Source organism: Cyanistes caeruleus, chromosome 34 (genome assembly GCF_971803275.1).
Source record: "Cyanistes caeruleus chromosome 34, bCyaCae1.hap1.1, whole genome shotgun sequence".
In the NCBI taxonomy this organism is placed as follows: Eukaryota; Metazoa; Chordata; class Aves; order Passeriformes; family Paridae; genus Cyanistes; species Cyanistes caeruleus.
The window spans coordinates 209,640-237,459 of record NC_141735.1 but is presented as its reverse complement, the minus strand read 5'-3'; the positions used below and the strand labels follow the sequence as shown (position 1 = coordinate 237,459).

The window sequence follows — 27,820 nt, the reverse complement described above, 5'->3', positions numbered from 1 at the left end:
CAAACTGCTGCACCGGCATTTATTGAACCATAAAGGAGCCGTCCTCCCCTCCCACCGTGGGCACCTCTGGGGGGCTGCACGGGCTCCCCCGGTTTTGGGGTTCTGGGGTCCCTCCCGGGGGGTTCTGGGGTTCCCCTCCCCGGTTTTGGGGTCAGGCGTGGCGGGCACGAGCCGCCAGCAGCGCGTTCTCCTCCCGCAGCGCCCGGCAGTCGCCCAGGATCCGCTCCAGGCTGGCCGGGAGCTTGGCACTGGTCTCCCCCTCGATCTGGGGGGGTTGGAAATGGGGAGGGGGCAGAAATTGGGGGGACAAAATGGGGGGAGGGGAAATTGCAGCAGGGAGGGCAAAAATCAGACAGAAAGATGGGGAGGGGCACAAAGGGACGCGAGGGCTCAACACCCCAATAGATCTGGGGGGGCCCCCAGAGGCACCGGAAATCCACTCCCCCCACCCAAACACACCCGGCCCCCCCAAACCCGGCCCCCCAAACCCAGCCCCCCCAAACCCAGCCCCCCCAAACCCAGCCCCCCCAAACCCGGCCCCCCAAACCCAGCCCCCCCAACCCAGCCCCCCAAACCCAGCCCCCCAAACCCAGCCCCCCAAACCCAGCCCCCCCAAACGCAGCCCCCCCAAACGCAGCCCCCCCAAACCCCCACCTGCTCCTCCAGGTCCCGGATCTCCCTCTGGATGGTCCCTGTGTCCTCGATGGTCCGGATCAGCTGGGCACAGTTCTGGGGGGAGGGGGGCAAAAAGAGGGGTTTTTAGGGACCCCCCCCCCCAAAATTCCAGTCCCCCCCCGGACCCCCCCAGCCCCCGGTACCTCGTGCAGAGCTGCCAGGTACTTGTAGGCTTTTCTCACCACCTCGTCCCGCTTGGCATCCTGGGGGAGGGAGGAGTTTGGGGGTTCAGGGACAGTCTGGGGGGCACGTGTGGCAGTTTGGGGGAGCACAGGGACAGTCTGGGGGGGCACAGGGACAGTTTGGGGGGGCTCAGGGACAGTCTGGGGGGCACAGGGACAGTTTGGGGGGGCTCAGGGACAGTCTGGGGGTTCAGGGACAGTCTGGGGGGCACAGGGACAGTTTGGGGGGCACAGGGACAGTTTGGGGGGGCTCAGGGACAGTCTGGGGGGGCACGTGTGGCAGTTTGGGGGGGTCCCAGTGCCTCATCCCTTTGGGGATGTCCCATCAGGGGGTGCCCCCCTCCGCTGTCCCATTCTGGGGGTCCCCAGAGCCCGAGCTGCCCCCCAGGACCCCCACCTTGAAGAGCAGCTCGTCGGTGGCGCTGAAGGTCCTCTCCAGCTTCCCCACCAGGGCGTTGATCTCCTTCTGCAGCCCCCGAGTGTCCTCCAGGATCTGGGGGTGTCCCGGGGGGGTCAGGACCCCCCGAAACCCCCCCCAGCTCCTCCCCAAAGGCCCCTCCAAACCCCCCCAGACCGTCAGGACCCCCCAGAATTGCCCCCAGCCCCCACCTTCCCGATCTCCTCCTTCTGCTTGCGGATGTTGCCCACGATCTCCAGGATGCGCTGGGTGTAAACGGCGCGGGAAACGTCGCGGGGCAGCGCCTGCAGCTCGGCCACCTGCGGGGACAGCTCAGCACGGCCCCCAAAGCCCCCCGAGACCCCCAAACTGCCCCCAAAACCCCCCGAGACCCCCAAAAACCCCCAAACTGCCCCCAAAAACCCCCCGAGACCCCCACAGACCCCCAAAACCCCCCGAGACCCCCAAACTGCCCCCAAAAACCCCTCTGAGACCCCCAAACTGCTCCCAAAAACCCCCCCAAACCTCCCCTGAGCCCCCCCTGAGCCCCCCAGTGCCCTCCCAGTACTCCCAGTGCCCCCCAGTGCCCCCAGTGCCCCCCCAGTACTCCCAGTGCCCCCCAGTGCCCCCCAGTGCCCCCCCAGTGCCCCCCAGTGCCCCCAGTGCCCCCAGTGCCCCCAGTCCCACCAGTTGGGCGTGCAGGGTCTCTTTCCGCCGCGCCTCCTCTGCGGCCGCGCGGCTGCGCTGGAGCAGCGCCCGCGTCTCCGCCAGGCGCCGCGACGACTCGCGCTGGGGGGACCCCAAAGTCACTGCCAGCCCGGGGGGGGACCCCAAAACCACTGCCAGCCCCGGGGGGGACCCCAAAATCACTGCCAGCCCGGGGGGGGACCCCAAAATCACTGCCAGCCCCGGGGGGGACCCCAAAATCACTGCCAGCCCGGGGGGGGACCCCAAAATCACTGCCAGCCCCGGGGGGGACCCCAAAGTCACTGCCAGCCCCGGGTGGGGGGGGGACACGGAACCCCCAGACCCAGAAGGAGGAACTGGAGAGCCCAGAAATCCCGAGAATGGACTCCAGGGCCCCAAAAGAGACGAGGGAAAGATCTGGGGACCCCAAAACCCACAGGGAAGAGACCTCGGAGGCCCCAGGAACCCCGAAATCCCCCTGGGGACCCCGAAATCCCCCTGGGGACCCCAAAATCCCCCTGGGGACCCCAGACTCCGCCGGGGAAGGGGCTGAGACTCGCCCAGCCCAAAGGGGAGGAATCCCACGAGCCCATTTGGGAACGGGGACCCCCCAAACCCCCCGGAAAGGGGTCCCAGCCCCCCCGGCCCCCCGGAAGGGCCCCGGTACCTGCGCGGAGTCGCGGAGGGCGCGGAGCTGCCGGAACTCGGCCAGGAGGGGCCCCCGGTGCCGCTCCCACTGCCCGGCCAGGCTGACGATGCGGCGGCTGCTGGACTCCACCACCAGCTGTGGGGAGAGCCCCGACTGACCCCGGACTGACCCCAGAGTGACCCCAGACTGACCCCGGACTGACCCCCGGACTGACCCCCGGACTGACCCCGGACTGACCCCGGACTGACCCCCGGACTGACCCCAGAGTGACCCCCGGACTGACCCCCGGACTGACCCCCAGAGTGACCCCAGAGTGACCCCCGGACTGACCCCGGACTGACCCCAGAGTGACCCCCGGACTGACCCCCGGACTGACCCCAGAGTGACCCCAGAGTGACCCCCGGACTGACCCCCGGACTGACCCCAGAGTGACCCCCGGACTGACCCCCGGACTGACCCCAGAGTGACCCCGGACTGACCCCAGAGTGACCCCCGGACTGACCCCCGGACTGACCCCAGAGTGACCCCGGACTGACCCCAGAGTGACCCCCGGACTGACCCCAGAGTGACCCCCGGACTGACCCCGGACTGACCCCCGGACTGACCCCAGAGTGACCCCGGACTGACCCCCGGACTGACCCCAGAGTGACCCCAGACTGACCCCCGGACTGACCCCGGACTGACCCCCAAGTGACCCCCCTGAGCCACTGACACCCCCAGAACGCCCTCCCAAAAAGCTGACACCCCCCAAAACCCCCCCAACTGATGCCTCCAGAGCCCCCCAAAACCCCCCCTCTTCACCTGCCCCCCCCGGGACCATTCCGTACCCCAAAGCAGCCCCCGGACCCCTCCCCACCCGTGCCGGGACCCCCGGCCCTCACCTGCAGCTTGGCCATGTTGTTCTGGGCGTCCGGGAGCAGCTCCACCGCCCTGGCCTTGACCCTCAGCGCGTCCTCGCGGCCCCCCAGAGCCCCCCGGCCCTGCCGCACCTCGGCCTCCGCCTGGGCACGGGGGGGGGGTCACTCGGGGCGCCCCAAACCCCCCAGTGCCCCCCCGGACCCCTCCCCAGCGCCCACCTGGCTGAGGCTGAGCTGGGCCGCTCGGATCTCCCCCCGGCACCCCTCGATTTCAGCCTCCAGCCGGGCCAGGGTCTCCTCCAGCGCTGCCTCTTCGCTGGCCTGGCGTGAGCGGGGGTCCTGGGGGGACACGTGGCCGTGGGGGGCCGGAGTGACCACTCAGAGCCATCGGTGGGGCTGGAGTGACCACTCAGAGCCATCGGTGGGGCCGGAGTGACCACTCGGAGCCATCGGTGGGGCCGGAGTGACCACTCGGAGTCAGCAGTGAGACCCAGAGTGACCAACGCCCCCCTCTCACCTCCTCGGGGCCCTTCGGGGGCTGCAGGGTCTCGGCAGCCGCCTGCATCTGCTGCAGCAGCACTTGGGGGTCCTGGGATGGGACCCCAGAGCGTGTCAGAGCCTGGGGAGGGGTCACAGCCCCCCAAAACACCCCCAAACCCTCCAAAACAACCCCCAACCCCCCAAAACACCCCCCAACCCCCCAAAACATCCCCCAGCCCCCCAAAACACCCCCCAGACCCTCCAAAACACCCCCCAGCCCCCCCAAAACACCCCCCAGCCCCCCAAAACATCCCCCAGCCCCCCAAAACACCCCCCAGCCCCCCAAAACATCCCCCAGCCCCCCAAAACACCCCCCAGACCCCCCAAAACACCCCCCAGCCTCTCCCCACCTGTTGGTGGGTCAGGTGCTGGCTGCGGGTGAAGCGGGACCCCTTGGGCAGGGCCCCCCCGGCGCCCCCAGCCCCAAAAGCCTCCTGGAGCCAGGCAGGGTCCAGGGGGGGCCCCGGGGACGGTCCCTGGGGGCAGGGGGAACACGCCTGGCGCAGGGGCTCCAGCGCCCGGAGCCGCGCCCGGAGCCGCTTCCGCTCCAGGTATTCCTGGGGGGTGAGAAAAACGGGGGGGTCAGGCCTGCAGGGACCCCCAAATCAGCCCCCCCCCCAAATTCTGCAGAGAGAGCCCCTCCCTCAAACTCCTGGGAGCGAGAGAAAGGGGGCCCAGAGAGCCCCCCAAGCCCTGGGGACCCCGGCAGGGGTCTCACCTGGGGGGGCAGGCGGGAGGCCAGGCCGGGGCCCCCCCACTCGGCCTCCCAGTCGTGGCGGGCGCTGAGCTGCGCCGAGTGGGTCTCCAGCAGCGCCGGGGGGGCCTGCGAGGAACGGGGGGGCTGCGCTGGCACCGGGGGGGCGGCGCCCCCAAAATACTCCTGCAGCTCTGTGGGGACAACGGGGGGGGGGAGCAGAAACACCCCCCCCCACCCCGGTATTACTGTGGGGACCCCCAAAGTATCACCCACCCCCCCCCCCCCCAAAATCCCGAACCTCCAAAATCCCGACACCCCCTCCCTGTGGGGCGCAGCTCTCCCGCACCCCAAACCCTCGGGGTGACACCCCCAAATTCACACGGAGCTCCCCAAATCTGGGGCAGCAACGACCCCCCCCCCAAACACCCCAAATCCCCCCGGCCCCTACCTGGGGAGCCCCCGCTCTGGGGCAGGACCAGGGGACAGGTGCTGAAGGGGCGCAGGTGACTCGTGCCCTGGAAAGGGTTAATGAATGGGTTAATGAAGGGGATAATTAATGGGTTAATGAATGGATTAATGAATGGGTTCATCGCTCCCCCACGTGAGGAGGGGACCCCCCCTCACCTGCAGCCGCTGCAGCCGCGGCGTTCGGCACACGGGGGGCACCCAGGGGGTCCCCAACTGCTCCCGGACCTGGGCGCCGATGGCTCTGAGCAGCGCCCCCGATTTCCCTGGGGAGGGGGGCACCGAGGGGGGGTCAGGCCCCTCACGATTCCCCCCCCCCCGCGGCTCCCCAAAAGCCCCGGAGACCCCCCAGGTCCGCACCGGGGGGTTCGGCCCCGCGCTCGCCCTCGTCCCGCGGCAGCTTCTCCACGAGGAAGAGGAGCAGGCGGCGCGTGTCGTGCTCGGAGCTGTACAGGAACGTCTGGTAGCCCACGTCACCCCCAAATCCCAGCTCCTGCGGGAGGCCGAGCCTTGGGGGGCGCCCCGACATCGCTGGGGTCCCCCCTTGGAGGATTGGGGGGCTCGGGGGGGTACCGAGGATCGGTACCGCAAACCCCCGCAAACCGCGGCTCCCGGGGGAGGGGAGCCCCCGGTTCTGGGGTGTCCCGGGTTTTGGGGTGTCCCCCCCGGTTCTGGGGTACCTGGCAGGCCGCGGCCAGGTCGGAGGCGAGGCGGAAGCGCGCGGAGATGCCGGGGGGCAGCAGGGGGCTCAGGGGGGCTCCGAGCGCGGGGCGCACGGCCCGGAGGCACCGCACGGCCGCCTCCACCACCAGCTCGGGGGTCAGGTCCCGCACGCTCTGAACCTCGGGGGGCACCGCCCTGCGGGGGGCACGGCCGTGGGGACCCCCTGAGCGCCCCCAAACCCTGACAGCCCCCCCCAAACCCTGACAGCCCCCCCAAACCCTGACAGCCCCCCCCAAACCCTGACAGCCCCCCCAGACCCTGACAGCCCCCCCCAAACCCTGACAGCCCCCCCCAAACCCTGACAGCCCCCCCCCCAAACCCTGGCAGCCCCCCCCAAACCCTGGCAGCCCCCCTCCCCGGGGGGCAGCACTCCCACTCTCACACTCCGGGATCACCCCCATCTTCAGTGTTCCCCCAAACTCCCGAGAACTGCTCGTGCCCCCCAGAGACCCCCCCAAAACTCCCCCTCAGGGACCCCCAAATATCCAGCCAGGCCCGCACCGCTCGCTCAGGGTGTTCCCCCAGGGACCCCCACCCAAATCCCCATCGGGGTGTCCCCTCCGCAGCTCCCCCCCCTCAGACTCCCCAAATTCCTCAGTGCCCCCCCCGAGCCCCCCGAGGTTCCCCCGCCCCCCGGGCTCCCCCCCCCCGAACGCTCCCGTTCCCGCCGCACTCACGTCCCCGCCTGGCGCAGGGAGTGGATCAGGATCTTGTCCACCTCCTCCATGGCTGGGGGCGCGGGGGGGTCCCCAAATTCCGCGGGAGGGGCGGGGGGGTCTTGGGGACACCGGGGGCTTCCGCAGGCAGCGCGCGCCGCCGCTCACGTGAGGGAAAGGGCCGGGGCGGCGCGCGCGGGGCGTGACGGGAGTTGTAGGCGAATGATGTTTTTATTTATTTTTATTTCTTGAGTCGCGGGATGTGACGGGAGCTGTGGGCTGGAGTGGCGGGGCATGACGGGAGTTGTAGGCGGGAGGGGGTGGCGGGATAACGGGGGGCGGGGGGGGCCGTGGTGGGGATGGAGCCTCTGGGGAATGTGGGGGGAGCAATGGGGGGGTGCAGCCCCATGGATGAGGGGAAAGAACGGGACCCAGGGGAAAATGGAGCCCGTGAGGGGTGGGGTCACCTGTGGGGTCACCTGTGGGGTCTGAGGGCGGTGGGGAGATGGCGCCTGTCTGGGGACAGTGTCACACAGCGGGATGTGAGGGGAGCAGCGGTGGCGGCACATCCTTCACATGGCCGTGACCCCAAACCCCACACCTGTGCCCATCCCCCACACCTGTCCCCATCCCCCACACCTGTCCCCGACCCCCCAAACCTGTCCCCATCCCCCAAACCTGTCCCCATCCCGTTCCCGACCCCTCCCGGACACGTGGGCAGCGCTGCCCCCTCGCCCCCCCCGTTAATCCCCGTTAATCCCCGGCAGGGAAGAGCTGGGACGAGCCCTGGGAGAGACCCCGGAGGCCACAGACAACGCCCCCGGCCCCCCCTAAACACCCCCGACCCCCCCAAAGCACCCCCGACCCCCCCCAAAGCACCCCCGGCCCCCCCAGCCCATCCCCTCGATGACCCCATACCCCAACAGACCCCACGAATCCCCCTGAGACCCTTTGGGCCCCCCGAGCCCCCCACCCGGGCACCCCCAAACGCCCCCCGAGCCCCCCACCATGTCAGAGTCCGAGGAGAATGGAGAGGGTGAGTCTGGGGGGTCGTGGGGGGGTCCCCGAGGGCTGCTGGGGGTCCCTGGGGGGGTCAGGGGTGGTCACTGCGTGTCCGGGGGCTCAGAGGGTTTGCAGGGTGGGGGGTCCAGGAGGGGTTTGGGGGGGATCCAGGAGGGGTTTGGGGGGTCCTGGATGGGTTTGGGGGGGGTCCAGAAGGGGTTTGGGGGGCCCAGGAGGGCTTGGGGGGGGGTCCAGGATGGGTTTGGGGGGGTTTCTGCCCTGTGGGATTGGGGTGTTCGGGAGGGGTCCCCGCTTGCCTGGGCTCGGGGGGGCCCGGGGGGGCCGCAGGGTGTGTGGGGGTCCCCGCCTTGACCCCCGTGTTCCCCGCAGGGCCCCCCAAGGACCTGTCCCCGCTGGCCGAGGCCATGGGGCAGCCCCTGGGCTGGGGCTGCAGTGACGGCCCCGGGGGGGCGGCGGGCGGGGGGAGCCCCCCGGGACAGCGGCAGCGCCGCCCCCCCCACCCCAAGCACAAGGGCCAGGGGGGCTCCGGGGGCGTCCATCGCTCCCCCCGCGCCCTCTTCTGCCTCCGCCTCAACAACCCCATCCGCCGGGCGGCCATCAGCATCGTGGAGTGGAAGTGAGGGGGGGCTCGGGGGTCTTGGGGGGGCTCGGGGGGTCTTGGGGGGGCTCGGGGGGTCTTGGGGGGGTCTGGGGGTCATCATCAGCATCGTGGAGTGGAAGTGAGGGGGGGGCTGGGGGGGCTCGGGGGGGTCTGGGGGTCACCATCGGCATCGTGGAGTGGAAGTGAGGACCCCCCCCAGACCTGGTGCCCCCCCAGACCTGGTGCCCCCCACTTCCCCCCAGGCCCTTTGACATCCTCATCCTCGCCACCATCTTTGCCAACTGCGTGGCCCTGGGGGTCTACATCCCCTTCCCCGAGGACGACTCCAACGCCTCCAACCACAACCTGGTGAGACCCCCCGGCCCCCCCGCGCCCCCCGCCCCGCCAGGGCCCGTGGGGTCTCCCCTGGTCCCGGCGGGGGCCGGGGGCGTCACGCGGGGGGGTCCCGGTGTCACACGTGTCCCCCCGCGCAGCCCGGGCCGCCCTTAATCCGCTTTGCCGGCGCGGGGGGGCCCGGGGGGGCTAATCCCGGCTGAGCCGCCCCAGTCACCCACAAAGGGGACACGGGGAGGGGCTGGGGGGCACAAACGTCCCCTGTCACTGGGGCAGGACACCCCAAATCTCTGTCCCGAAGGAGGGGACTCGGGGCTGGTGTCGGGGTGGCCCCGAATGTCGCGGCCACTCGTCCTCGAAGCGTCCCCGTCCTTTGTGCCCGGGGAGGGCTGAGGGGATCCCTCGGCCCCGAAAGGTGCCAGGGGGTCCCACCTGTCCCAAAAGGGGACAAAACTCCATGTCCGGTTCCTCAGGAGAAGGGGGTGCTGGGGGGATCCCCGAAAGCTCCAGGGGGGGATGGGGGGGTCCGTGAGGGTCCTCAGATGTCCCCGACCCCCAGGGAAGGGACACCGTGAGCGATGAGGGGACCGAGGTGTCCCGAAGTGCCCTCCAGGAGAAGGGGTCGGGGTCGGGGGTCCCCAAAAGGTGACCCTGGGGGTGCCCCTGGAGCAGGGGGTGCTGACCCCCGCCCGCCGCGCCCCCCAGGAGCAGGTGGAGTACGTGTTCCTCATCATCTTCACGGTGGAGACCTTCCTGAAGATCATCGCCTACGGGCTGGTGCTGCACCCCAGCGCCTACATCCGCAACGGCTGGAACCTGCTGGACTTCGTCATCGTCATCGTGGGGTGAGGGGCTCTCCGGGGACAGGGACGGCTGGGGAGGGGGCACGGAGCCGCGCGAGCCCCCCCGTGTCCCCCCAGGCTGTTCAGCGTCATCCTGGAGCAGGTGTCCCACAAGCCGGGCGACGCTCACCACATGAGCGGGAAGCCGGGCGGCTTCGACGTCAAGGCCCTGCGCGCCTTCCGCGTGCTGCGCCCGCTGCGCCTCGTCTCCGGCGTCCCCAGTGAGAGCCCGGGGGGAGCAGGGGGGTCTGGGGTCCCCCCCGGCCTCTGCCAACCCCCCCGCGCCCCCCCAGGCCTCCACATCGTGCTCAACTCCATCATGAAGGCGATGGTGCCGCTGCTGCACATCGCGCTGCTCGTGCTCTTCGTCATCATCATCTACGCCATCATCGGCCTCGAGCTCTTCATCGGCCGCATGCACAAGACCTGCTTCTTCATCGGCTCTGGTACGCTCGGGGGCACCCCGGGACCCCCCGGGACCCCCCGGCCTCAGGGACCCCCGGGAGCCCCTCAGTGCCCTCGGGGAGCAGGATCCCCCAGGGGCACCCCACACTGAGACCCCCCAAAACTGAGACCCCCCGGCACTGGGGATCCCCCAGGGACACCCCACACTGAGACACCCCAAAACTGAGACCCCCCGGCACGCCCTGAGCCCCCGCAGGGCCCCGGGGACAGCAGGGACTGTCCCACCCCTGTGAGCGGCCGGGAGGGACAAAAGCGGGGACAGCGGCGGTAAAAGGGGGAACAGGAGCTCGGGGACAGGAATTGTCGGCTGGGACAGGAATTGTCGGCAGGGACAGGAATTGTCGGCAGGGACGGGACAGGAATTGTCGGCGGGGACAGGAATTGTCGGCAGGGACAGGACAGGAATTGTCGGCTGGGACAGGAATTGTCGGCAGGGACGGGACAGGAATTGTCGGCAGGGACAGGAATTGTCGGCAGGGACAGGAATTGTCGGCAGGGACAGGAATTGTCGGCGGGGACAGGAATTGTCGGCTGGGACAGGACAGGAATTGTCGGCGGGGACAGGACAGGAATTGTCGGCAGGGACGGGACAGGAATTGTCGGCAGGGACAGGAATTGTCGGCGGGGACAGGAATTGTCGGCAGGGACAGGAATTGTCGGCAGGGACTGGAATTGTCGGCAGGGACAGGAATTGTCGGCAGGGACAGGAATTGTCGGCAGGGACAGGAATTGTCGGCGGGGACAGGAATTGTCGGCTGGGACAGGACAGGAATTGTCGGCAGGGACAGGAATTGTCGGCAGGGACAGGAATTGTCGGCAGGGACAGGACAGGAGTTCCCAGCAGGGACAGGAATTGTCGGCTGGGACGGGACAGGAGTTCCCAGCAGGGACAGGAGTTCCCGGCAGGGACAGGAGCACCCTCAGGGCCAGGAGTTCCGTTCGGGGCCAGGCCGAGCTGTGTGAGGGCAGCAGCGGCAGCGCCCCCGCCGGGAGCTGCCACCAGGATCCGCTGTCGCCTGTCCCCAGACCTGGAGTCGGAGGATGACCCCTCTCCCTGCGCCTTCTCGGGCCACGGCCGCGCCTGCCTGCAGAACAACACCGAGTGCCGCGGCCGCTGGGAGGGGCCCAACGGCGGCATCACCAACTTCGACAACTTCTTCTTCGCCATGCTCACCGTGTTCCAGTGCATCACCATGGAGGGCTGGACCGACGTGCTCTACTGGGTGAGACCCCACAGCCCCTCCCTGAGCCCCCCAGACCCTCACAGCCCCTCCCTGAGCCCCCCAAACCCCCACAGCCCCTCCCTGAGCCCCCCAAACCCCCACAGCCCCTCCCTGAGCCCCCCAAACCCCCACAGCCCCTCCCTGAGCCCCCCAAACCCTCCCCAAACCGCCCCAGGGCCAGGGCAGAGCCCCAAACCTCTCTCCTGGGTGTCACTGGCCTCACCTGAGGAGGGATTTGGGGTCCCCATCACCCCAAATCTCCCCCCGCAGATGCAGGACGCCATGGGCCACGAGCTGCCCTGGATTTACTTCGTCAGCCTCGTCATCTTCGGCTCCTTCTTCGTCCTCAACCTGGTGCTGGGGGTGCTGAGCGGGTGAGGAGCCGACAGTGGGGTCAGCAGTGGGGTCAGCAGGGGGGTCAGCAGGGGGGTCAGCAGTGGGGTCAGGAGTGGGGTCAGCAGGGGGGTCAGCAGTGGGGTCAGCAGGGGGGTCAGCAGTGGGGTCAGGAGTGGGGTCAGCAGGGGGGTCAGCAGTGGGGTCAGCAGGGGGGTCAGCAGTGGGGTCAGCAGTGGGGTCAGGAGTGGGGTTGGCAGTGGGGTCAGCCCAGCAGTGGGGTCAGCAGAGGGGTCAGCAGGGGGGTCAGCAGTGGGGTTCACAGGGGGGTCAGCAGGGGGGTCAGCAGTGGGGTTCACAGGGGGGTCAGCAGTGGGGTCAGCAGGGGGGTCAGGAGTGGGGTCAGCAGTGGGGTCAGCAGTGGGGTCAGCAGGGGGGTCAGCAGGGGGGTCAGCAGCGGGGTCAGCAGGGGGGTCAGCAGTGGGGTCAGCAGGGGGGTCAGGAGTGGGGTCAGCAGTGGGGTCAGCAGTGGGGTCAGCAGTGGGGTCAGCAGGGGGGTCAGCAATGGGGTCAGCAGGGGGGTCAGCAGTGGGGTCAGCAGGGGGGTCAGCAGTGGGGTCAGCAGGGGGGTCAGCAGTGGGGTCAGCAATGGGGTCAGCAGGGGGGTCAGCAGCGGGCTCAGCCCAGCAGTGGGGTCAGCAGTGGGGTCAGGAGCAGGGCTGTGTCCCCGGTGTGTTTGGGGTCACTCCTGTCCCCCCTCCCCAGGGAATTCTCCAAGGAGCGAGAGAAGGCCAAGGCCCGCGGGGATTTCCAGAAGCTGCGGGAGAAGCAGCAGCTGGAGGAGGATCTGCGGGGCTACATGGACTGGATCACCCAGGCCGAGCTGGAGGGTGACGAGGAGGAGGGGGAGCACGAGAAGCACCGTGAGTGGGGCTCAGGGGCAGTTACGGGGGCCCCCCCAAACCCTGAGCCCCCCAAACCTCCGTCACCCTCCTTTCCCACAGGCCTGACCGCCGAGGACCTGATGGGGAAGAGGAAGCCGCGGCTGAAGTGGCTGCGCCACGCGAGTCACTCCACCGACACCCACGGTACCCCCGGGGCACCCCAAACCCCCGGGGCTGGGCACCCCAATCCCCGGGGCTGGGCACCCCAAACCCCCGGGGTCAGACACCCCAAACCCCCCGGGGTCAGACACCTCAAACCCCGGGGCTGGGCACCCCAATCCCCGGGGTCAGACACCCCAAACCCCCGGGGCTGGGACCCCAATCCCCGGGGTCAGACACCCCAATCCCCGGGGTCAGACACCCCAAACCCCCGGGGTCAGACACCCCAAACCCCGGGGTCAGACACCCCAAACCCCCGGGGTCAGACACCCCAAACCCCGGGGTCAGACACCCCAAACCCCCGGGGTCAGACACCCCAACCCCCGGGGCTGGGCACCCCAATCCCCGGGGCTGGGCACCCCAATCCCCGGGGTCAGACACCCCAAACCCCCGGGGCTGAACACCCCAACCCCCCGGGGCTGGGCACCCCAATCCCTGGGGTCAGACACCCCAAACCCCGGGGCTGGGCACCCCAATCCCTGGGGTCAGACACCCCAAACCCCCGGGGTCAGACACCCCAAACCCCGGGGTCAGACACCCCAAACCCCCGGGGCTGAACACCCCAAACCCCCGGGGCTGGGCACCCCAAACCCCCCGGGGCTGGGCACCCCAAACCCCCGGGGTCAGACACCCCAAACCCCCGGGGCTGGGCACCCCAAACCCCCGGGGTCAGACACCCCAAACCCCCCGGGGCTGGGCACCCCAATCCCTGGGGTCAGACACCCCAATCCCCCGGGGTCAGACACCCCAAACCCCCGGGGCTGAACACCCCAAACCCCGGGGCTGGGCACCCCAAACCCCCGGGGTCAGACACCCCAAACCCCCGGGGTCAGACACCCCAAACCCCCCGGGGTCAGACACCCCAAACCCCGGGGCTGGGCACCCCAAACCCCCGGGGCTGGGCACCCCAAACCCCCGGGGTCAGACACCCCAAACCCCCGGGGCTGGGCACCCCAAACCCCCGGGGTCAGACACCCCAAACCCCCGGGGCCGGCCCCCCGCGCCCCCCAGGCTGACCCGAGCCCCCCAGCCAGCCTCCCCGGCAGCGAGACCACCTCGGTGAACACGGAGACCGTGGGGGAGGAGGAGGCGCCGCCGACCGCCTGCGACCGCTGCCTGTGAGCCCTGGGGGGACACGGGACCCCCAAAACCGCCAGGATCCCCCCAGGCCCCAGCCCCACATCCCTGTGACACCCCACAGATCCCTGGGACCCCTCTAGGACCCCACACCCGGCACCTCCAGCACCTCAGAACAATTTGGGACCCTCCCATGTCGCAATGTCCCCCCAACACCACTCACAGCCCCCAGATGCCCCCTGAGACCCCAGAACTGACCCCCACAGCACCCCAAAGCTCTCTGGGACCCCTCCAGAGCCCCACGGACCCCCGCACTCCCCCCAGGACCCCAAAACTGACCCCAGCAGCCCCATAGAGCCTCCCCAGAGATCCCTCATGGCCGAGGGTCTCCCCCAGAATCCCCAAATTTTGGGGTAACTCTGCTTTTCTCTCCCCAGGGGCAAAATTACAAAGACAAAATTCTGGTGAGTGGGGAGAACTGAGGGGGTGCAAAGAAAGGGGGGGCACAGTGGGGCCTCCCCAAAGCCTCCCAGTCCCACCTCCCCCCTGTCCCCAAACTCCCGCTGTCCCCCACCCCCTCCCATCACCCGAAATTCCTCCGTGTCCCCCAAAACACCCCCTTGGGGTTGGGTGTCAGGAGAAGGCGCTTTGGGAGGAGCTGGGCCCGGGGGGTGGGCTGGACTCGGTGGTCTTGGGGGTCTCCTCCAGCCCCGTGACTGGGGCTGTGTGTGACCCCTGATTCCCCAACCCGAACACCCTTCACCTCCTCCCTCGTGTCGGGGGGGTCTGTCACCCCTTCTGCTCCCCAAACCCCCCGTTCTGCCCCCCAATCCCCCCCAAACCCCCCCAATCCCCCCTTGTCCCCAACCGCAGTCGCCGCCTGCGCCGCCTGAACCGCCTGTGGCGCCGGCGCTGCCGCGCTGCGGTGAAATCGGTGTCGTTCTACTGGACCGTGCTGCTGCTCGTGTTCCTCAACACGCTGACCATCGCCTCCGAGCACCACGGGCAGCCGCCCTGGCTCACCGAGACACAGGGTACGGCCCCGGAGCCGCCGGAGCCCCCGGGAGCCACCGGGAGCCACCGGGAGCCCCCCGGGAGCCCCCCGGGAGCCACCGGGAGCCCCCCGGAGCCACCGGAGACCCCCGGGAGCCACCGGGAGCCACCGGAGCCACCGGAGCCACCGGAGCCCCCCGGGAGCCACCGGAGCCACCGGAGACCCCCGACACCCCCAGAGCCCGGGGGCCCGTCCCGCTCCCGCTGCTTCCCCAGCGCGGTGCAGCCGCGGGGGTGACTCTCGGTGTTGTCCCCTCTCTGTCCCCGCTCTGTCCCGCCCTGTCCCGGGTTTATCCCCGCTCTGTCCCGGGTCTATCCCCGCCTGTCCCCGCAGCCTACGCGAACAAGGCGCTGCTGTCGCTGTTCGCCGCCGAGATGGTGCTGAAGCTCTACGCGCTGGGTCCCTCCTGTTACTTCGCCAGTTTCTTCAACCGCTTCGATTGTTTCGTGGTGTGCGGGGGGGTGCTGGAGACGGCGCTGGTGGAGCGCGGGGCCATGGAGCCGCTCGGCATCTCCGTGCTGCGCTGCGTGCGCCTGCTGCGCGTCTTCAAGGTCACCCGGTGAGGGACAGCGCCAGCCCGCGACACCCGCAGCGGCTCTCAGTGCCCGACACCCCAGTGTCCCGACACCCCAGTGCCCCGACACCCCAGTGTCCCAACACCCCAGTGTCCCGACACCCCAATGTCCCGACACCCCAATGTCCCAACACCCCAGTGCCCGACACCCCAGTGTCCCGACACCCCAGTGTCCCAACACCCTGACACCCCAATGTCCCGACACCCCAGTGTCCCGACACCCCAATGTCCCAACACCCCGACACCCCAGTGTCCCAACACCCCAGTGTCCCAACACCCAAACACCCCAATATCCCAGCATATCCCAGAACTCCAATATCCCAACACCCCAATATCCCAGCACCCCAATGTCCCAAATCCACACCCCCCCGCTTGTCCCAAGGCAGCGATGTCCCAGTGCTGTGATGTCCCACACCGATGTCCCACACCAATGTCCCACACCAATGTCCCACACCAATGTCCCAATGCTGTGATGTCCCAATGCTGTGACGTCCCACACCAATGTCCCAATGCTGTGATGTCCCACACCGATGTCCCACACCGATGTCCCACACCGATGTCCCACACCGATGTCCCAATGCTGTGATGTCCCACACCGATGTCCCACACCGATGTCCCCCACCGATGTCCCCCAGCACCGGCTGCTGGCTCTGCCCGGCCCCTTCCCAGTGCTCCCAGTGCTCCCAGTAACCCTCGTGTCCCGCAGGCACTGGGCGTCGCTGAGCAACCTGGTGGGGTCCCTGCTGAACTCCATGAAATCCATCGCCTCCCTGCTGCTGCTGCTCTTCCTCTTCATCATCATCTTCGCCCTCCTGGGCATGCAGCTCTTCGGGGGCCGCTTCAGCTTCGACGAGACCCAGACCAAGCGCAGCACCTTCGACACCTTCCCGCAGGCCCTGCTCACCGTCTTCCAGGTACCCCAAAACCTGGGAGACCCCTCGGGGGGACCCCAGAAGCCGGCAGGAGCCCCCCACCCATCACCAGCCGCTCGGGGGCGATGCCGTGTGCTCACAACTGGGAGGCAGCGGTGCACTGGGGGCACTGGGGGGGGGCACTGAGGTTTTGGGGTGCCCCCGGTGTTTGGGGACCCCCAACTGCCCCAGATCCTGACGGGGGAGGACTGGAACGCGGTGATGTACGATGGGATCATGGCCTACGGCGGCCCCGTGTTCCCCGGGATGCTCGTCTGCGTCTACTTCGTCATCCTCTTCATCTGCGGGAACTGTGAGGGACTGGGGACACTGGGAGGGACTGGGGGGCACTGGGAGGGACTGGGGGGAACTGGGAGGGACTGGGGGGAACTGGGAGGGACTGGGAGGGACTGGGGGGCACTGGGAGGGACTGGGGGGCACTGGGAGGGACTGGGGGGAACTGGGAGGGACTGGGGTGGCACTGGGAGGGACTGGGGGGCACTGGGAGGGACTGGGAGGGACTGGGGGGAACTGGGAGGGGCACTGGGGACACTGGGAGGGACTGGGAGGGACTGGGGGGCACTGGGGAGGGACTGGGGGGAACTGGGAGGGACTGGGGGAACTGGGAGGGGCACTGGGAGCACTGGGAGGGGCACTGGGAGCACTGGTAGTTGCAGAGGGACTGGGAGCAGGGAGCTGGGATTGGAGCTCAGGGGAGCTGGGGTGGGACAGAGGGGGCTCAGAATGGGAAGGGGGGAGTGGGGGCACTGGGAGGATACTGGGAGGATACTGGGAGGATACTGGGAGGATACTGGGAGGATACTGGGAGGATACTGGGAGGATACTGGGAGGATACTGGGAGGATACTGGGAGCACTGGTGAGCCCTTCCCTCCCCTCAGACATCCTCCTCAACGTCTTCTTGGCCATCGCCGTGGACAACCTGGCAGACGGTGACAACATCAACTCGGGGGGGGACAAAAAGTGAGCCCAGAGCCCTGGGGCCCTTTTGGGGGTGACGAGGGGGGGGGCCCCAACCCCCCGGTCCCCAGGGGGGTGCCCGACCCCCAGGACCCCCTGGCTGAGCCCCCCTTTTCCCCCACCCCAGGGACAAGGCCGGGGAGGCGGAGGCGGGGACGGAGAGCCAGGACGTGGCTGTGAAGGTGAGGGGGGGTCCCGGGGGGTCCCGGGGGGTCTCTCCCTCCCCCTCAGGTGGGCACAGCCCTCATCCCGCCCCCTCCCCAGGTCGAGGGGGATCAGCCGCAGGAGGAAGAGGAGGAGGAGGAGGAAGAGGTGGAGGAAGGTGAGTGTCACCTGCCCGGACACTGGGGACAGTGGAGGGTGGCAGTGCCCTCATGTGGGGTCCCTGGGGAGGGGACAGTGGCCACAGGGGGTCCCTGGGGAGGGGACAGTGGCCACAGGGGGTCCCTGGGGAGGGGACAGTGGCCACAGGGGCTGTGTCACCCTTGCAGGTGACGAGGAGGCTGGGGGGGAGCGGGACAGCCTGGGGAGGGCCCGGCTGGAGTCCCTGGAGGAGGCCCCCAAGCCCAAGGTGACCCCGATCCCCGAGGGCAGCGCCTTCTTCGTGCTGAGCAGCACCAACCCGTGAGTGGCACTGGGGGAACTGGGAGCACTGGGAACGGGAACTGGGGGCACTGGGAGCACTGGGAGCACTGAGGGACTGGAGACAAACTGGGGGAACTGGGGGCACTGGGAGCACTGGGAACGGGAACTGGGGGCACTGGGAGCACTGGGAACGGGAACTGGGGGCACTGGGAGCACTGGGAGCTGACGTGTGCTTGGTGCAGGCTGCGGGTGAAGTGCCACGCCCTGATCAACCACCACATCTTCACCAACCTCATCCTCGTCTTCATCATCCTCAGCAGCATCTCCCTGGCCGCAGAGGACCCCGTGCGCGCCCACTCGCCCCGAAACCACGTGGGCAACTGGGCGCACTGGGCAGACTGGGAGGGACTGGGGGCACTGGGGGAACTCGCCCCGTAACCGTGCAGGACGTGGGGTCCGCTCACCGGAGCTGGGGGGGCTGAGAAGGGCGAGGAGGGGTTGGGGGGAACCTGGGGGTGTTCGGGGGGGTCCGGGAGGTTGGGGGTGTCGGGGGGGGTTTGAGAGGGGTCGGGGTCACCCCGTTCCCCCCTCCCCACCCCCCCCTCCAGATCTTGGGCTACTTCGACTACGCTTTCACCTCCATCTTCACCGTGGAGATCCTGCTCAAGGTACAGGGGGGTCTCCGGCGTTTGGGGTGGGGGGTTCCCGGGGTTTGGGGGTTCCCGGGGTTTTGGGAGGGGGTTCCCGGGGTTGGGGGGTTCCCGGGGTTGGGGGGTTCCCGGGGTTTGGGGGTTCCCGGGGTTTGGGGTTCCCAGGGTTTGGGAGTTCCCGGGCTTTGGGGGTTCCCGGGGTTTGGGGGTTCCCAGGGACAGGGGCTCCCCACTTTGGGGCTCACACTCTCGCACAGATGACGGTGTTCGGCGGTTTCCTGCACAAAGGCTCCTTCCTCCGCAACTGGTTCAACCTCCTGGACGTGCTGGTGGTCGGCGTCTCCCTCATCTCCTTCGGCATGCAGTGAGCTGGGGGCACTGGGAGCACTGGGGACACTGGGAGGGCACAGGAATGGCACTGGGGGCACTGGGAGGGTACAGGAATGGCACTGGGGGCACTGGGGGCACTGGGGGCACTGGGGACACTGGGAGGGTACAGGAGTGGCACTGGGGGCACTGGGGCCAGTGCTGGGGACCCTGGCACACAGTGGAAGCGCTGCTGGAAGCACTGGGGGTACTGGGGGTGTTACTGGGAGCACTGGTGTGTCCCTTGGCAGCTCCAGCGCCATCTCAGTGGTGAAGATCCTGCGGGTCCTGCGCGTCCTGCGGCCGCTGAGAGCCATCAACAGGGCCAAGGGCCTCAAGGTGGGCAACTGGGAGGCACTGGGAGCACTGGGAGGGACTGGGAGCACTGGGGCCCCAGCATGCCCTTGGTGGCACAGGGGTCCCCATTGTCCCTGTGACCCCAATGTCCCCGGGTAGTGGTGTCACAGGTGTCCCCAGCACACAGCGGCCTCTGTGCCCCACTTGTCCCCCTGTCCCTGTCCCCCTGTCCCGGTGACACCCCTGTCCCTGTCCCTGTCCCTGTCCCCCTGTCCCGGTGACACCCCTGTCCCCCTGTCCCTGTCCCGGTGACACCCCTGTCCCTGTCCCCCTGTCCCGGTGACACCCCTGTCCCTGTCCCTGTCCCTGTCCCCCTGTCCCGGTGACACCCCTGTCCCCCTGTCCCTGTCCCGGTGACACCCCTGTCCCTGTCCCCCTGTCCCGGTGACACCCCTGTCCCGGTCCCTGTCCCCAGCACGTGGTGCAGTGCGTGTTCGTGGCCATCCGCACCATCGGGAACATCATGATCGTCACGACGCTGCTGCAGTTCATGTTCGCCTGCATCGGGGTGCAGCTCTTCAAGGTGGGGCCCTGACCCCGGGGATCCCCCCCGAAATGTCCCCACCCCCCCGGGGGGCTGAGGGTGCCCCTGACCCCCCGATCCCTCCAGGGCAAGTTCTACAGCTGCACTGACGAGGCCAAGCACACGCCAGGAGAGTGCAAGTGAGTGTCACCCCCACACTGACCCTGCACCCCAAATCCTGACCCTGCACCCCAAATCCTGACCCTGCACCCCAAACTGACCCTGCACCCCACACTGACCCCTGCACCCCAAACTGACCCTGCACCCCAAATCCTGACCCTGCACCCCACTCTGACCCCTGAACCCCAAACTGACCCTGCACCCCAAATCCTGACCCTGCACCCCAAGTCCTGACCCTGCACCCCAAGTCCTGACCTGCCAGGGATGGGGCTTTGTCCACTGCTGGCAGTGTCCCTTTGGGGTCTCACTGTTGCTGTCCCCGTGGTGTCCCTGTGGTGTCCCTGTCAGTGGCAGTGCCCGGGGGGTGTCTCACCCTCGCTGTCCCCATGTCCCCGTCCCAGGGGGACATTCCTGGTGTACAAGGACGGGGACGTGTCTCACCCCTCGGTGCGGGAGCGCCTCTGGCTCAACAGCGACTTCAACTTCGACAACGTCCTGGCGGGGATGATGGCCCTGTTCACCGTGTCCACCTTCGAGGGGTGGCCAGCGTGAGTCCCTGGGGTGGGCACGGGGCCACCGCCACCCCCGCAGGGACACCCCCAACACCGCGTCCCCCCAGGCTGCTGTACAAGGCCATCGACGCCAACGCCGAGAACCAGGGCCCCATCTACAACTACCGCGTGGAGATCTCCATCTTCTTCATCGTCTACATCATCGTCATCGCCTTCTTCATGATGAACATCTTCGTGGGCTTCGTCATCATCACCTTCCGCGCGCAGGGCGAGAGCGAGTACCGCAACTGCGAGCTCGACAAGAACCAGGTGTGGGGAGCCGCTGGTGTCCCCGTGAGCCTCAGGTGTCCCCGTGAGCCTCAGGTGTCCCCACGCTGTCCCTGTCCCCACAGCGGCAGTGTGTGGGGTGGCAGTGTCCCCACGCTGTCCCCTGTCCCCACAGCGGCAGTGTCCCCATGCTGTCCCTGTCCCCACAGGGTGTGGGGTGGCAGTGTCCCCACGCTGTCCCTGTCCCCACAGCGGCAGTGTGTGGGGTGGCAGTGTCCCCACGCTGTCCCTGTCCCCACAGCGGCAGTGTCCCCACGCTGTCCCCTGTCCCCACAGCGGCAGTGTGTGGAGTACGCGCTGAAGGCGCAGCCCCTGCGCCGTTACATCCCCAAGAACCGCACCCAGTACCGCGTGTGGGCCATGGTCAACTCCACCGCCTTCGAGTACATCATGTTCGTGCTCATCCTGCTCAACACCATCGCCCTGGCCGTGCAGGTGGGGGGACATCACCTGGGGGGACACCTGGGGGGACACCTGGGGGTCACAGAGGGGACAGTGCCAGACCCCCGTGTCCCCCCCAGCACTACGAGCAGTCCAAGCCCTTCAACTACGTGATGGACCTGCTCAACATGGTGTTCACGGGGCTCTTCACCGTGGAGATGGTGCTCAAGATCATCGCCTTCAAACCCCGGGTATGCGGGGGGGGACACGGGGGTGACACCAGGGTGTCCTGGGAGGTGACACAAGGACAGGACAGGGCAGGACAGGGGGTCCTCACCACCTCCTCCCCCCAGCATTACTTCTGCGATGCCTGGAACACGTTTGACGCCCTCATCGTGGTGGGCAGCGTGGTGGACATCGCCGTCACCGAGGTCAACGTGAGTCGCCCCCCTTGTCCCCGGGCTCGGAGGGTGTTTTGGGGTGGTCCTGCATGTCTGGGTCTCCCCTCACCCGTGGCCTCGTGTCCATCTGTCTGTCCGCATCATCTCCATCATCTCCATCATCTCCACCTGCCTGGGACAGAACGGGGGGCACGTCGGTGAGGTACGGGGAGCTGTCCCCAGCTGGGGGATTTTGGGGGGGCTGTGCAGGGGTTTTGGGGTGCCCCTGACCCCCCCTCCCCGCAGAGCTCGGAGGACAGCTCCCGCATCTCCATCACCTTCTTCCGGCTCTTCCGCGTGATGCGCTTGGTGAAGCTGCTCTCCAAGGGCGAGGGCATCCGCACCCTGCTCTGGACCTTCGTCAAGTCCTTCCAGGTGGGCTGGGGGACACGGGGGGCACGGGGGGACACAGGGGGGACACGGGGGACACGGGGGGGACACGGGGCAGGGACAGCACCCCCTCACCCCTGCTCTGTCCCCAGGCCCTGCCCTATGTCGCTCTGCTCATCGCCATGATCTTCTTCATCTACGCCGTCATCGGGATGCAGGTGAGGGGCCGGGGGGAGGTGAGGGGTGAGGGGTGGGGGGCTTGGGGGGCTTGGGGGGCTTGGGGGGTTGTGCCCTGTGGGCCCCCGGCCACCCCGGCCCCCTGTGTCCCCACAGACCTTCGGGAAGGTGGCGTTGCAGGACGGGACCCAGATCAACCGCAACAACAACTTCCAGACGTTCCCGCAGGCCGTGCTGCTGCTCTTCAGGTGGGGCCGGGCCCCGGGGGCTCCGGGGGGGGCTGGGGGGTCTTTGGGGGCCTGGGGGGGCTCCGGGGGGGTCTTTGGGGGCCGGGGGGGGCTCCGGGGGGGTCTTTGGGGGCCGGGGGGACTCTGGGCTTCTCTTAGGACTTTGGAGATTCCTCTCAGTGAACCATGAAGGGAGGTTACAGATCTGGCCCAGGGGTTCAGGTGTGTCCCAGGGGTTCAGGTGTGTCCCCTGGGGTTCAGGTGTGTCCCAGGGGTACAGGTGTGTCCCAGGGGTTCAGGTGTGTCCCCAGGGGTACAGGTGTGTCCCCAGGGGTTCAGGTGTGTCCCCTGGCGTGCAGGTGTGCCACGGGGGAGGCATGGCAGGAGATCATGCTGGCCAGCCTGCCGGGCAAGCGCTGCGACCCCGAGTCGGACGCGGGCCCGGGGGAGGAGTTCACCTGCGGCAGCAACTTCGCCATCGCCTACTTCATCAGCTTCTTCATGCTCTGCGCCTTCCTGGTGAGACACAGGGCCCTGCCCCACGGCCCTGCCCCACAGCCCTGCCCCACGGCCCTGCCCCACGGCCCTGCCCCACGGCCCAGCTCTGCCCCACAGCCCTGCCCCATGGCCCTGCCCCATGGCCCTGCCCCACGGCCCAGCTCTGCCCCACGGCCCTGCCCCACGGCCCTGCCCCACGGCCCTCAGGACCCCCATGGCCACCCTGAGCCCCCCTCGGCCCCCCCAGATCATCAACCTGTTCGTGGCTGTGATCATGGACAACTTCGATTACCTGACGCGCGACTGGTCCATCCTGGGCCCGCACCACCTGGACGAGTTCAAGCGCGTGTGGTCCGAGTACGACCCCGCGGCCAAGTGCGTAACGTCCCCTTGTCCCCAGCCGGGGGGGGCCGCTGTGCGTCCCCCCGTGACCCCCGTCCCCCCCAGGGGCCGCATCAAGCACCTGGACGTGGTGACGCTGCTGCGCCGGATCCAGCCCCCGCTGGGCTTCGGGAAGCTCTGCCCGCACCGTGTGGCCTGCAAGGTCTGGGGGGGCCCTGGGGGGCTTTGGGGTGCTCCTGGGGGGGGACACCCGGGCTCACCCCCCCTCCTGTCCCTGCCCAGCGCCTGGTGGCCATGAACATGCCCCTCAACTCGGACGGGACCGTCACCTTCAACGCGACGCTCTTCGCCCTGGTCCGCACCTCCCTCAAGATCAAGACGGAAGGTGGGGAGCTGGGAGGGTCTGGGAGGGGTGCGGGGGACAGCAGGGGGTGGCGGTCACGGCTGCGTCCCCCCGCCGTGTCCCCTCCCTGCAGGGAACCTGGACGTGGCCAACAAGGAGCTGCGGGCCGTGGTGAAGAAGATCTGGAAGAGGACGAAGCCGAAGCTGCTGGACGAGGTCATCCCCCCGCCTGAGGGTGCGTGGGGGCCGTGTCCCCTCCCCCGGCCCCCCGGCCCCCCGGCTGCCCCCTGACCCCCCGTGTCCCCCAGAGGAGGAGGTCACCGTCGGAAAGTTCTACGCCACCTTCCTGATCCAGGACTATTTCCGCAAGTTCCGGCGGCGGAAGGAGCGGGGGATGCTGGGCGCCAGCGCGGGCCCCAGCAACGAGTGTGCGCTGCAGGTGTGACATCCCCGGGCCGGCCGGGGGTCCCAGGGGTCACCAGGTGACCCCCTGACCCTCCTGTGTCCCCCCAGGCCGGGCTGCAGACGCTGCAGGCGCTGGGCCCTGAGATGCGCCGGGCCCTGAGTGACCTGGAGGGGGACGAGGGCGGGGACGCCCCTGCGGAGGAGCCACTCACCTACGCCGTGAGCCCCGCCCACCCTGCCACACCCACCTGCCACACCTATCCGGCCACACCCACATTGTCACACCCACCTGCCACACCCACTGGCCACACCCATCCTGCCACACCCACACTGTCACACCCACCCTGTCACACCCACATTGTCACACCCACCCTGCCACACCCACCGGCCACACCCACCCCAATGTCCCCTGTCCACCCCCCTGGCCGCAGCTGTTCCAAAATCACCCCAAACGGGCTGTGCCGGGTCCCACCTGTCCCCCACCTGTCCCCCACCTGTCCCCCACCTGTCCCAAGGTGCCCACACCTGCCGTGCCTCTCTCCGCAGGCCCCCGAGACGCTCTACGGCTCCGCCCCCGGCTCCCCCCTGCTCTCGGAGCCGCCCCCCGTCCCCAGCCCCGCGCCCACCGAGGGGGAGGAGCCCGCGCCCCCCGCCCCCGGGGGAGCCCCCCGCGCGGGCGGCAGGTACGGGGGGGCTGGGGCCGGCCCGGCTGGGGCGGGGGCTGCCCGGGGGGGACGGGGGCTGCCCGTGGCTCTGTGCGCAGGCGGCGCTCCGAGCCGGGGGACCAGGACGAGGAAGCCCCCGCCGAGGACGTGGAGGAGCCGGGGGGCGACCCGGGGGACGTCAGCCACGACGAGGAGCTGGAGAGCTCGGCCCCGCCCCGGCACCGCTGGGCCGGACACAGGTACCGGGAGCCCCGGGACGAGCTGCAGCCGGAGGGGTCCCTGCAGCTGGGGGGGACACGCTGTCCCCGTGCCGGGCTGTGGGAACCCCCCCGCGCCAGGAGGGGTCCCGGGGGACGGTCCCAGGCCCGACTGACCCGCATCGTTCCCCCCAGGGCACCGGGACCCCCGCGCTGGGCGGCGGAGCTGCCCCGGGGGGGGTCGCTGCCGCTGCCCCCCCGGCACTTCGCGCTCGGCAGCGGCGCTCGAGAGGGGCAACAACTGAAACGGCGCCGGCTGCTGCCCCCCACCCCCGCGGGTACGGCGGGGAAAGGGCCGGGGGGCAAGGGAAGGGCCGGGGTATCCAGCGAGACCCTCCGTGCTCGCTGAGCGAGCTCCCCCCGTAGCCCGGGACGGTTCCCCGGTAGCCCAGGGAGGTCCCTGGGGCTGAGGGTGGGGGGAGATGACCCTCCGTGGTGCCCGGAGAGTGTCCCGCAGAGGCCCAGGAAGGGTCCCCGATCGGTGGGGGTGACCCCTCCCCGTGCCCCCCGGTGGCCCGGAGGGTTCCTAGAGCCGGGGGTGGCTCGGGCCGGTGCCCCCCGCTAGCCCCGAGGCTCCCTGGCTGAGGGAGTGACTGTGCCCGGTTTCCCGGAGTGTCGCCGGCCGGGGGCTGACCCTGCCCGCTGCCCCCCAGGCCGGAAGCCCTCCTTCACCATCCAGTGCCTGCGGCGCCAGGGCAGCTGCGAGGACGAGCCCATCCCCGGTACCTACAACCCGTCGGGCCCGCCCGGCTCCGCCCGGCCGCAGGTACCGCCGGCGCTGGGACAGAGCGACGCGGGGGGACGCTCCGGCAGTGCCGCCCCCGCGCTGACCCCCTCCTGCCCCCAGGGCTACGGCAGCTCCGAGACCTGGCGCCTGGGGGGCTCCTCGCAGGCCTGGGCAGCCCCGGCCCGCGGGCACGTCCTGTACGCGCCGCTGATCCTGGTGGAGGGGGCTCCGGCGGCGGGGGGCAGCCTGCCCCCCCTCAACCGCTGGTTCCCCCCCGCGCCGCTCCGCCTGCGGCCCTGCGGGCCCCACGACGCCCTGGCCCGAGGCTCGGCCGACAGCCTGGTGGAGGCCGTGAGTGGGGGACACGGGGGGCACGGGGGGTGACACGGCTCGGCCGACAGCCTGGTGGAGGCCGTGAGGAAGGAGAGGGACACGGGGGGACGCAGGCGCGGCCCCGGTGCCAGCGCCTCTCCCTCGTCCCCCCACCCCACGCAGGTGCTGATCTCGGAGGGGCTCGGGCTGTTCGCCCGCGACCCCAAGTTCGTGGCCGTGGCCAAGCGCGAGATCGCGGACGCGTGCGACATGACCATGGACGAGATGGAGAGCGCGGCCGCCGACCTGCTGACCCGGCGCCGCGCCCCGCCCGCGCCCGCCGTCTACAGCGACGAGGAACCGCTGCGGCCGCCGGCCGAGGAGGAGCTGGCGGACGAGATGGGCTGGGCCGGCGGGGTCTAGAACCCGGCACGGGCGGGCCGGGCGGGCCGGCTCCGGAACCCGGCACGAGGGGCTCGGATCCGGAACCCGGCACATCGGGACCGGTTCTGGAACCCGGCACATCGGGACCGGTTCTGGAACCCGGCACATCGGGACCGGCTCCAGAACCCGGCACATCGGGACCGGCTCCGGAACCCGGCACATCGGTACCAGCTCTAGAACCCGGCACATCAGGACCCGCTCTAGAACCCGGCACATCGGTACCGGCTCCAGAACCCGGCACGAGGGGCTTGGATCCGGAACCCGGCACATCGGGACCGGCTCCGGAACCCGGCACATCGGGACCCGCTCTAGAACCCGGCACATCGGGACCCGCTCTAGAACCCGGCACATCGGGACCCGCTCTAGAACCCGGCACATCAGGACCCGCTCTAGAACCCAGCACATCGGGCCCGGCTCTAGAACCCGGCATGAGGGGCTCGGATCTGGAACCCGGCACATCGGGACCAGCTCCAGAACCCGGCACATCGGGACCGGTTCCGGAACCCGTGGCCGCCTCCAGAACCCGGCACCGCGCGGGGGCTTCGGAACCCGGCACCAACCCCGGCCTGTGTGGGAGCGGTGTTACCTCAGTAAAAAAAGGGATTTTTATCAAAAAGGTTTTCACTGTTTCCCTCACACAAGGAAGGGTTTCCCCTGGAAAAGGGGTATTTGCCTCAGGAATGGGGCTTTTTCCTGGAAAAGTTGGGGTTTTTCCCTCAGGAAAAGGGGTATTTACCTCCAAGTCTTTCCTCAGAAAACCCACCCAAAACCACACATGTCCAAACCTCAAAATGCCCTTCTTTCCTCAAAAAGGATGTTTTCACTCAGAACAGGAGGGGTTTTGCCTCAATTTAGAAAGAAGAGTTACATTAAAAAAAAGGATTTATAAAGAAAGGAGGGGGAGTTGCCTCAAAAAAAGAAAAAAAATAGGTGTTTTCCTCTATAAAAAGCTTATTTGCCTCAAATTTGCTGCTCAGCAGAGGTTTTTCCTCAGGAAAAGGGATGTTTACCTCAAAAAAGGTCAGTTTTTACTCAATAGAGAGGGTTTCCCTCAAGAAAAACAAAACAACCATGTTTCCCTACAAAAAAAAGATTTTTCCTGCAAAGAAAGGAAGTGTTTTAAAAGGGTAGAAAAGGGATTTTCTTAAAATGTGGGTTTTTTTCACTGGGAAAAAAATATTAAAAGGAAAAAAAAACCAAAACTTGGGGTAGTTTTATCTCAGGAAAAGAGACATTTACCTCCCGGGGATGGTGAATTGTTCTCAAAAAGGAATATTCCCTCTTGAAAAGAGGTAATTACCTCAAAAAATCCTTTAAAAAAAGGTTTGCCCAAAAAAGAAGGAAGTTTTTACTCCAAGGAAAGGAGTTTTGCCTCAGGAAAAGGGAGTTTTACACTCAAAAAAGAGGGACTGCCAAAAAGAAAAAAAGAAGAGGGGGATTTTACATCAGGAAAAGGATTTTGTCACCTCAGAAAAGATAAAACTTTACATTACAAAGGAGGTGTTTGTTTCCCTGATGAAAGAGGAATTTTCACCTCAGAAACGGGGATTTTATCTGAAAAAATAGGGGTTTATCTCCAAAAAACCAGAATTTATCTCAAGCAAGAGAGTTCTACTACAAATAGAGGAATATTAACACAGAGGGGGATTTTACCTCATGGAGTGGAGTTTTATATCAGGAAAAAAAATTTTTTAAATCTGAGAAAAAGTGAATTTTACCTCACTATAGGGGTCTTACCTGAGAGAGGGGGATTTTACTTCACGAAAGGTAAATTTTACCTCAGAGA

The 27,820-nt window shown here is 68.1% G+C and overlaps 3 protein-coding genes across 3 annotated transcripts; 2 read left to right on the top strand and 1 right to left on the bottom strand.

Moving 5' to 3' along the window:
* Nucleotides 1-5: 5 nt before the first annotated feature.
* CCDC22 (CCC complex scaffolding subunit CCDC22) lies at nucleotides 6-6,693 on the bottom strand. The gene is made up of 17 exons (XM_086871162.1): nucleotides 6,550-6,693; nucleotides 5,830-6,007; nucleotides 5,510-5,642; nucleotides 5,309-5,415; nucleotides 5,133-5,199; nucleotides 4,706-4,875; nucleotides 4,338-4,544; nucleotides 3,965-4,036; nucleotides 3,667-3,786; nucleotides 3,472-3,591; nucleotides 2,609-2,725; nucleotides 1,942-2,043; nucleotides 1,467-1,574; nucleotides 1,255-1,350; nucleotides 819-878; nucleotides 655-729; nucleotides 6-265 (listed from the first exon to the last, which is right to left on the bottom strand). The coding sequence occupies exons 1-17, from the start codon at nucleotides 6,597-6,599 to the stop codon at nucleotides 152-154; spliced, it is 1,896 nt and encodes a 631-aa protein (XP_086727288.1). The 5' UTR covers nucleotides 6,600-6,693; the 3' UTR covers nucleotides 6-151.
* Nucleotides 6,694-7,802: 1,109 nt separating this feature from the next.
* LOC147647677 (voltage-dependent L-type calcium channel subunit alpha-1F-like) lies at nucleotides 7,803-9,337 on the top strand. The gene is made up of 3 exons (XM_086871177.1): nucleotides 7,803-8,167; nucleotides 8,395-8,500; nucleotides 9,191-9,337. Exons 1-3 carry the CDS (start codon nucleotides 7,956-7,958, stop codon nucleotides 9,332-9,334), a joined length of 462 nt encoding a protein of 153 aa, XP_086727303.1. The 5' UTR covers nucleotides 7,803-7,955; the 3' UTR covers nucleotides 9,335-9,337.
* CACNA1F (calcium voltage-gated channel subunit alpha1 F) lies at nucleotides 9,335-26,160 on the top strand (the record flags this gene model as incomplete). The annotated part of the gene is made up of 42 exons (XM_086870871.1): nucleotides 9,335-9,548; nucleotides 9,621-9,773; nucleotides 10,819-11,015; nucleotides 11,286-11,389; nucleotides 12,114-12,271; nucleotides 12,353-12,436; nucleotides 13,482-13,569; nucleotides 13,966-13,992; nucleotides 14,402-14,562; nucleotides 14,916-15,141; nucleotides 15,863-16,070; nucleotides 16,260-16,380; nucleotides 16,968-17,049; nucleotides 17,174-17,228; nucleotides 17,311-17,368; nucleotides 17,538-17,670; nucleotides 17,874-18,003; nucleotides 18,240-18,299; nucleotides 18,539-18,645; nucleotides 18,899-18,986; nucleotides 19,420-19,527; nucleotides 19,615-19,667; nucleotides 20,049-20,195; nucleotides 20,267-20,468; nucleotides 20,763-20,921; nucleotides 21,008-21,304; nucleotides 21,554-21,682; nucleotides 21,790-21,855; nucleotides 21,971-22,062; nucleotides 22,401-22,560; nucleotides 22,787-22,914; nucleotides 22,987-23,083; nucleotides 23,164-23,266; nucleotides 23,358-23,459; nucleotides 23,533-23,663; nucleotides 23,738-23,848; nucleotides 24,176-24,312; nucleotides 24,393-24,533; nucleotides 24,687-24,829; nucleotides 25,205-25,317; nucleotides 25,399-25,629; nucleotides 25,774-26,160. Coding segments are annotated over 42 exons (5,544 nt in total), but the record flags the coding sequence as incomplete, so codon positions are not given.
* Nucleotides 26,161-27,820: the final 1,660 nt, after the last annotated feature.

Bases quoted from the DNA above. Each gene is read 5' to 3' on its own strand.
- CCDC22 (XM_086871162.1), bottom strand. From the start codon at position 6,599: ATGGAGGAGGTGGACAAGATCCTGATCCACTCCCTGCGCCAGGCGGGG. The intron at 3,787-3,964 runs GTGAGAGGGGGG...GTGTCCCCCCAG, and splicing joins CCCCGAAGGGCCCCGAGGAG to GACCCCCGCTCACGCCAGGC. The intron at 3,592-3,666 runs GTGGGCGCTGGG...CCCCGTGCCCAG, and splicing joins CCCAGCTCAGCCTCAGCCAG to GCGGAGGCCGAGGTGCGGCA.
- LOC147647677 (XM_086871177.1), top strand. From the start codon at position 7,956: ATGGGGCAGCCCCTGGGCTGGGGCTGCAGTGACGGCCCCGGGGGGGCG. The intron at 8,168-8,394 runs GTGAGGGGGGGC...ACTTCCCCCCAG, and splicing joins ATCAGCATCGTGGAGTGGAA to GCCCTTTGACATCCTCATCC. The intron at 8,501-9,190 runs GTGAGACCCCCC...CGCGCCCCCCAG, and splicing joins ACGCCTCCAACCACAACCTG to GAGCAGGTGGAGTACGTGTT.